This window comes from Bremia lactucae, linkage group LG3 (assembly GCF_004359215.1).
Source record: "Bremia lactucae strain SF5 linkage group LG3, whole genome shotgun sequence".
Taxonomy (NCBI): Eukaryota; Oomycota; class Peronosporomycetes; order Peronosporales; family Peronosporaceae; genus Bremia; species Bremia lactucae.
This window is the reverse complement of record NC_090612.1, coordinates 989,398-998,550: the sequence shown is the minus strand read 5'-3', so window position 1 is coordinate 998,550 and position 9,153 is coordinate 989,398. Positions and strand designations below refer to the sequence as shown.

At 44.8% G+C, this 9,153-nt stretch overlaps 2 protein-coding genes across 2 annotated transcripts; both read right to left on the bottom strand.

Annotated features, from left to right (window-relative positions):
- Positions 1–693: 693 nt before the first annotated feature.
- On the bottom strand, positions 694–3,288 carry CCR75_009681 (uncharacterized protein; the record flags this gene model as incomplete). The annotated part of the gene is made up of 1 exon (XM_067967720.1): positions 694–3,288. The coding sequence occupies one exon, from the start codon at positions 3,286–3,288 to the stop codon at positions 694–696; it is 2,595 nt and encodes an 864-aa protein (XP_067817098.1).
- A 466-nt stretch (positions 3,289–3,754) lies between these two features.
- On the bottom strand, positions 3,755–5,397 carry CCR75_009682 (uncharacterized protein). Its single transcript, XM_067967721.1, has 4 exons — positions 5,204–5,397; positions 4,926–5,063; positions 4,025–4,847; positions 3,755–3,919 (listed from the first exon to the last, which is right to left on the bottom strand). Exons 1-3 carry the CDS (start codon positions 5,287–5,289, stop codon positions 4,025–4,027), a joined length of 1,047 nt encoding a protein of 348 aa, XP_067817097.1. The 5' UTR covers positions 5,290–5,397; the 3' UTR covers positions 3,755–3,919.
- Between the last annotated feature and the right edge of the window lie 3,756 nt (positions 5,398–9,153).

Genomic DNA, 9,153 nt, shown 5'->3' with positions numbered 1-9,153 from the left:
AAATGAAAACTGTATTAATATAATTAAGTGTCTCTCTTTCTATCTTGTAAATGCTAACTTAATTATAATCTAATACTAAACATGTAATTGAATTCTTATCTTTATCTTATCTGTAACTCTCTTTGATTACCTCTACAGCTGATTAGTCTGCGGAATAAATAGATATAATGGTCTATACCTATTAATGGATAAGAATTCTGAACATTACTACATAAAGTAATATCCTCCAAATATTATCTATCTTTTAGATAATATATTAATTAACAACCTTTAAGTGTTAATTTCATGTTACGATACACCCCGTTACAACTATAGTGACTGATGTAGACATGTTGCCATAATATTACCAAATTTGGTAATATTAGAAATATTAACTTAATATTATTAAATAAAAACAATTTATACTTCGATTGTACTTTCCCTTTTAACGAGAATTGTATTTTTAATTTTTCTTATAGAAAAAACAAAATTTATGTAACGGTACACCGTTACAGATTTCTCGTTCTGCATTCCTTAAAATTAATTAAAACACTACACAACTAAAATTAAATTGAGAATACTAACATAAAAAGTATTGAGAAAAGGGTGAATTTCGAAAATGCATCCGAGCACTCGCAGTACCAGACAATTAGTGGGGAAAGCTGAGGCCATCAAGAACGATACTTAAACACCTGGACTATAAGTACCCATTCACTACTCGTAGTCTGATTCCTTCTCCTTACGAATCTTCAGCCTGCCAGGAGAACTCGTGGTGATTACGTCCACAGCCTCCTGACCCAGCAGCGAAGCCATTTGATCACGAAGCACGAGCGCCTGCTTCCACAAACCGTCCTTCTCGCACATCTTTAAAGCTACAGTGTACATCGTCTTCACTTTTCGAAGCGCGTGGGCATCATGGCGCTGGCGCCGGTAAAATGCTTCTTCCAAATTTCCCTTTCCATTTTCTTCAACGGCTACCACCTTCAAATTGCTTGATTCAAAAAGTCGAATGATGTTTAAAACCTTTGACGAAAGGTCGGTCTTTCTAGCTAAGTGCACCAGATCATATGCATCCGACATTTTAACTACAAACGCACGATCCTCCATGAGCGCTATCATGCCATCTACAACATTTAGCTTCCTAGCCTCCAAAGCACCACGTAGCACTGACATCACAGCTTTATACGAGTAATTACCGCATTTCTCAGGCATCCGCCTCGTAAGTTGGTCGGCTTCGTCGATGTGGCCCTCGCGAACAAGCTTAATTACGAAGATAGTCACCCAACCGCGCGGGACGCCACGATTCTCTTCATTAGTCAACGAGGCTACTGCTTCTTCGTAAATATCAGTTAGCTCTTCGATGGAACCTTCTTGTGCCATAAAATTCAACAAAGTTTCGTAGCAAGAGTGCGGCAAGATATAATTATCGGTCGGGTCGTTCCTGGCTTCGGCAAAAGCCTCCAGTAGTTCCAAACGTTGCTGCTTGGTTGCTTCGACGTATGCAGGACACAAATAGCCCACAATAGCCCGGTTTACCTGCAAGCTACGGGCCTTAAGGTCCTTGAGCACTGTCTGAGCACTGTTGATGTCGTACAGCACCTTTTGGTCCTTCCTATCGTTGTTAGGAACGCGCAGATGTTTGCGAATAGAGCTAAGGAGCGTGACGTAGTTACCTTGCGTGACTTTTAAACCACAACTTTCCAGCTTATTCATGGAATCGAAAGCGTCTGCGAGCCTGTCATTTTCGACAAGTGCTTGCAAGATTAAAGTGATCACCTTGCCGACATTAAAGTTTACATAATGTCTTTTCGACTGTTTAATGTCGTCTTCAATTTCGTCTAACGCATCCTTGTCAATGTAAGACTCGAGCACTTGGTGAAATAGTTTTAAAGCGGCTTCAGTATCACGAAAGCGGCAAAAACGCTTCAGCGTGTCATCCACTCGAAAAATTTGAGCACGTTGAAAGAGCATAGCTTTGCTGGCGGCGTAGCAAATCTCATCTGCCACCTTGTTGCTTTGCTTCGCATAATGAGTAATGACTTCAGCCAAAGCATACGCGTATTTACCCGGCACAACCGAAAATCCTTGCACCAGAGCTGCCACCTTGTCGTGCTGATTCGTTCGAATGTATGCTTGCACAGCGTCTTTCGCCACAGAAGGATTCACAATCATTGCTGCACACTCTGAAATTTTGTTGTCAAACTTATCAGAATTTTTCAAGAGCGTTACAGCAGAGTCTACCATCTCCGCCGCATCACTATTTTTTCCTTGAGCGAGCAATTCACGAATGCGTGGACTTAAAGTGTAGCCTGCGGCTCTGCTTTTGCTGAAATCAGCCACAAAATTCGTTTCTTCCAAAAATTCAGCGTTGCGCTCGATAATGGCGTTTGTTTTTGTGTCAAATCGCACATTATTGTCAATCATTTCGTTCAAAACATCTTTAATCTCGTTGTTGCGCCCCAAAAATTCCAACGTTACCATAATGCGATTGTAGCCCCGAGCATTCAAATGAAGGTCAAATTTTTTTCGGTTTGCCAAGATATCTGTCGCCTGTTGTTTGCAATTATTGTTGGTGCATACGCTTAGTAAAGCTATCAGTGTACCGCCGCTAAGCTTCATGCTCGAATTGCCGTAAAACTCAAAAGCCTTGGCAGGTTCCTCAATAATTCCCATGCTTAGGATAACGCGGTCAACGCATGACTCGTGCCAATATCCAATCTGCGGGTCCACGGCCTCATACAACTCTTTTACCTTTTCTACGTTGCCCTTGCGAGCGTACGCCAGCATAAGCTGCGACGCAATTTCGTTGGTCGTTTCGTGACCTGCGTCAATTAACTCCTGCCACGTCCGAATGGCCGAGTCCATATCATTGTTCTGCAGATATCCGACAATGCCGAAGCGGTAAATCATTTCAGGCACCAAGTGGAAGCGAGTTTTGGCCGTCAGGTAGATCTCAATAAGGCGCTCACAATTATTTTTGCGCTGAAGAATGCGAAACACTTCACCATAAACTGCAAAGTTTATCTGCGACGGAAATTTCGCCTCCAGGAAGGCAAAGGCGTCGAGCATGACAGGAATAACATGAGTCTTTTGAGCCACTGTAAACAAATCAATGATCTCATCGCTTGTTACATCGTCACGCGCTATTGCTTCATTCATCTCACTTCGTAATGATTTGGCCACCATACCGATAGTTGATTCGCCTAACTCTGTGCGCAGATCGCGAGCTGAGCGATTCAGAAGGACATCACGTTCCACGCCGGCAATGCTAGTAAAATAAAAATTTACATTGCGAAGCCGTGAATGCATTGGAATTGTACGGGAGGTGAGTAGACAAGAAGCTTCATTGCGATGATAATGGAGAGCGGCAATGCGGCACGGACGCCACATGATTCGACTCGGGCAATGCTGCGAACCGTTCAATGGTCACTTAAAGTAAGAGGGTGTTAATGTGTGGTCCACACTTTGCTAAAGCTGAGCAAGTTACAAGTGCTCATAACGCCCCGATTGAAGGCGCTCAGTGTTGCAAAGACTCGGCACTCATGCGTCTTACATATCTATGGCTTGGTCCTTCTATTATCTGTCGAAATCGTTTGATTATGATCTGCATGACCAAAAAAAACATATGAGACCACCTGGACGTGGCCAACACATGTGCACGTTCTTGAGCGGCATTCAATGAAATAAGCCTGTCAATTTAGCACGTGCGTATAAAATATTTTGTCGAGAATTTCATGCTTCTTTTCGGCATTGCGAAAGATACAGATACACATAGTTAATGCAATTGTCCTTTATTGCGGCGTCAAAAAATTAAATTTAACCATCATTTTCATGCTGCCTCGCCAGTTGAGGCGTTTCTGAGATTAGATGTGGCAAGTCTTGTATTGTGCTATTCTCCTGTCATCTAAGGCTCACTCGGTCACCTTTCCATCAGGCTGCTCTGCTAGCATTAAAATCATGCAAAGCTAATTAATGGCTATCATATAAAAGCGCTCAGCGCCTTTTCGATATCGCAAACAAAACGATTGTGACCTCCACCACGTACTTATGCGCTCGAGTCGGAAACGCTGGTGATCTCGTCGGTGTGATGCGCGTTACCACGAAGCTTCTGCTCAGCCGCATCACGCACAGGCTGAAAATACGCATGCTGCATTGCCTCTTTTGCGGTTAGTCGCTCCTGATGATCGTATCGCAACAGGCCATCAAGAAAGTCAATGGCCTCAGGGGAAACCAAGTGCTTGTTGTCTTGTGTGACAAACTTTTCCCACGGCTTTTTCGTGTGAGTGCCCAGAATCCCATCGTACTGAGGGTCGAGCTCCAGATCGTACGTCGTAAGATAGTCAAAGAGCTCGTCCGTGCCCTTAACCTTAGCAATCTTTACCAGCTGGTCGCAATTGTCATGGCCATGAAAAAAAGGTTCTTTGCGAAAAATCATGGCCGCAAACATGCAACCCATACTCCACATGTCGAGCGAATAGTCGTATTCTTGCATGTCTACCAACAATTCGGGTCCCTTAAAGTAGCGACTTGCTACCCGTACATTATACTCGCGACCGGGGTGGTAAAATTCAGCAAGACCCCAATCGATCAGACGCAGTTGGCGCTTTTCATGATCAATCATAACGTTGTGTGGCTTCACGTCACGGTGCATGATTCCGTTTGAATGACAGTAGTCCAAAGCCTTGAGCAGCTCAAACAGGTAGTAGCGAATGTCAAAGTCGCTTAGCGTGGGGTATAGCGTCTTGAAATCCGTGTTATTAACATACTCAGTCACAAGACTGGGAGTCTTGGACTGCGGGTCTCGCACCACATCAAGCAGCTGTACGATATTAACGCCACCCGACAGATTCTGGAGGATCTTTATTTCACTGTTCGGCAAAAAAGCAATTAGAAGTAACATGCCTCGGTAAGTTTTTCTAGCTGCAGCGAAGACTTAAGAAACGCACCGCTTGATTTTTTTCTTTTTCACCGGCTTAAGGATTTTGATGACGCAGCGCGAGTTATTAGCCACATTATAGCCTTCAAACACCTCGCTGTACTTGCCCCGGCCAATTTTTCGAATCACTTCGTAGTTATCCTGATCCCTGCAATATCGCAAACGGTCTTAGGCCATTTTCTATAAAAAAGAAAACTACTGAAGCCTCCACATCACACGCAAGAATTGCTCTTGCCGACCAAGCATATGATTTTAGGAGGGGGGATAGGCTCGCAGTAAGCTACGTACCCCCACGCCACGTTAAGGGTTTCGTAATCCCAGTACTCGCGCGGGCGCGCCTCATTCACGTCGCAGTACACTCGCGCGCGACTCATGGCCAGCTCTGACCTGCTTTCTTTTTTGGAAGGCTCTCGGCGAGCTTTACTAATATACAAAACTCAAATAAAAAGAAAAGCTCTGTTTTTTGGCCACAGATGACTCTTTTAAGTTGCTGCCATTAATTCCATTAAATGTCCAATTAATCCTCTGTGCCTAAAGTCACCCGATAATTGAGAATAAGCGTGTCCTTTTAAAATAATTGGCATCGACATAGTAATCACATTGTGATCTTGTGCAGTCGCACCAACGACCGCACCACAAGAGAGGCCATCGCATTCACTCGTAGTACATCTACACGCTTGTGAATGCTCCAAGACGTTCATCAGATGGCCATCTGATGAACAAGTGGCAGGCATCTTTACGGATCGATTGTAACGGGGTGTATCGTTACATGAAATTAACACTTAAAGGTTGACAAATAATATATTATCTAAAAGGTAGATAATGCTTGGAGGATATTACTTTATATAGTAATATCCTGAATTCTTATCCATAAATAGGTATAGACCATTATGTCTATTTATTCCGCAGACTAATCAGCTGTAGAAGTAATCAAAGAGAGTTACAAGATAAGATAGATAAGAATTCATTTACATGTTTAGTATTAGTTTATATTTAAGTCAGCATTTACAAAGATAGATTAAGAGACACTTAACTATATTAATACAGTTTTCATTTTACCCTCTTAAGTTAACTTGTCTTAAGAGAAGTCTTCCTCTATACGTACAGGGTACGTCGCCTAACGAAAGGCACCACTCACAACTCCGAGGGCTCGCCTTCTAACTGTAAATGTGAAGACATTTGAGGGAAAAGAGGTAGAAAATCTTCTTTTTTAGATTAACCAGATGTAAATGTCCATTGATTCCGCCTTGTTCTTATCAGAACGGCAAATAGTGGCTATGGTCATTTCCAAACTTGGAGGTAGAGCCATGGAGTGGGCACTATCGTGCAGCACGTCCATAAACGACGCTTTTCCCTCATGGGATTCGCTAAAACAGCAAATGACGAGCATATTTGCACCGCCTGATCAGGCTTTCGCATGCGAGCACGGCTCCTAGCGACTCGACAGGGTAAAAGAATCCTAGGGGACTTTGTCCAGGAGTAGAGAACTCTCATTGCATCTATGCATCAAGATTCGGTGCAAGAAGAAATTGTAGTGACCATCTTTATGGGGGGTCTCAATGAGGGCGTTGCCCGGACGGAATTTTTCGATCTGATCCGGCTACGTTCGAAGAGGCAGTTGCCATAGCGCTACGCGCCGAGTTTGACTTTAAGTATGCTCGCGTTAGCACGCCTGTTTACCGGACAAGCTCTTCGAGCACATGGGTTCCGTCTAATAGTGCGGAACCTATGGATTTAAGCCTCGTTGAGGAAGGAGAAGAGGCTCTTCAAGCTGTGGAAAAGCATAAGACCATCCATAGATGTTATATGGGCGGAAGCACGAAACATTTACGCCCTGTCTGCCCTCTTCAGAATTCGCGTAAAGCTCGATACCAGAGATCTGGTACGGTGCGGGAAAACTTCGATACCCAGTAGGACAAGTGTAAAGTCGCGATCGCTGATAGAATTCGTTCGGCATATGCGAAGGATGAACAGTTTGAAATTTTTCTACGAGCCGTTGAGAGCTATAAGTAAGATATAATTCGGTCATTTAATTGTCGGCACGATTGAGTGCGAGATTACGTTTATTTATTATCGAGCATGCGTGTTTCGACAACACGGTTTCCCAGTGGCAGTTGTCTCCGATATGGATCCCCGTTTAACGGGTACGTTCTGGAAGCCGATCCCTCCGAGTGCTTGGCACCCAATTGAAAATGACCGATGAAAGACTGAACGTGTCAATCGCGTCTTAAAGTCGTTTTGCGCAGTGTGTGTGCTGAACCACCAAAGACCTGGAGCACAATGCTCCTGGTTGAGTGTAGTTTGCGTTAAACACTGCTATGCATGCCTCTACAGATTGAACTTCGTTCTATGGGAACGTTCCCACACACTCTCGCGTTCCGTTAACGCTACCACTTCACGTTTTAGGGGTTGGTGGGGGAGAATTAGCTGATCAGCTTGCTGATATCAGCCCTATTACTTATAATGAAACAGGTAAGCGAATTCCTCGCAGCGCGATGAGATTTTTCACGTTATGTGCGTGATACAATGGCCGTTAGATAAGACAAAGACCGGGTGTTTCTAAATGCTTAAATCCTACCTACAAACGTAGTATCTGCGGTCTCAAAGGCCAAGTTGTGTCCGCGCTTCATTGGACCATTTACAGTAGTGACGAAGAAAGGCCTGGCTTATACGCTAAGCCTTCCGCGTAAGCTACGCACACGCGCAGGTTCTACGTTGGCTTGCTGAAGCCGTATCGGATCTTTCCCATGTGGACTCAATGGCGCTTGCGCCGAGATGAACAGCTGTGCCGCAGATTGCGGAAGAATGTTCAACTGACCCTTTAAACGAGGTTGATGATGCTTCAACATCATATGACGGTTTTGAACCGCCCAAAGGATGGTCACAGTCCAAGCAAGATTTTCACGAAGAAAGTGCGCTTCGTGCTTCAAAGCAACAAAACTTACCGCCGATATTTCGACCCCTCCCGTGTTACTCGACGAGCAAGGGAAACTTCAGTTCCACGTGGAGCGACTTCTGAAGTGACGCCGTCGCAAGGCTCATAATTAGTATCTGGTGAAGTGGCTAGGGTACCCCTCGTCAGAAATCTCGAGGGAGATTGAGGTACCTCTTCGGCGAGATTGCACTTACGCCGTTGACGTTTTAAGTGCCATGCTCGAGGTCCCACGTGCTTGATGACACGTAAGCGTAATCAAGCACGTGGTGCATCTGTGTCCTTGATGAGAGGAATTCCTATCGATTCATATCCGAATACGAAGTATCGTTTGATCGATGAGTCCATCTGGCCCGTCCAAACTGAGACCGATGATCCATCTATTCCCACCTCTATTAGTGGGAAATGTCGTTCGACACTAGGTTCCTCGATGGTATACCATACATTCATCGCACCTAGAGCAAGAACTGGATCCGACGCAACTTGTGTACGTGAAGTGACGTGAGCACCACCCGCACTGGGCAGTTCGAAGTGGACTTGTACTAGAGCAGTACAAGTCGGCAGTGCCCCGTTTCACCTGGTAGCACTTTGTAGTCCGTCCAAGGACCGCAATTCCATCATCTAACATGGACATGTTAGATGATAATGGAAATACGCATCACGTTTCGCGTGATAGCTACTCCTTTCTAAGTGACATAGAAAGGAGTGCGGTCGAACGAATGAGATCGACCATAGTGAACGATGCCATCTTGGCCATGCTGTCCGGTTTGGACAGAGATGCCCTCCCTTCAGCCATCGCCAAGTTCATACAACATGAACTTGACGAGATGAAGGAAAAAGTAGCCTTGCTGAATCAGCAAGGCTCTCAACAGGCAGAACTGTTGAGGTTACAACAGGTACAGACCCCTGTACCTGGGATGACGCAAACGCGTCGTCCCGAAACTTTAAAGATTGACATCTCTAAGTATAGGGGAGTCGAAGAAGACTCCCTCTTGAGATGGTTTGTCGAGTTGGACGATGCCATAAGGGCACGTCACATCGTCGACGAGCAAATGCAAGTCGCATTCGCTCAATCAAATTTGGCAGGTCGTGCCAAAACTTGGGCATTGGGCCTTAAGTTGCGCGACCCATACGTCTTTGGGTCGCTAGAGGCTTTTAAAGCCCGGCTCAAACAGACGTTTGAACCGCCAAGGGCTGAGTTCAGAGCTCGTTCAGAGCTTCTGAAACTCAAGCAAGGCAAGCGTGATGTTCACGCATATGCCCAGCACATACGACTCTTAGCGAGTTGTATTACAAATAACCCAGT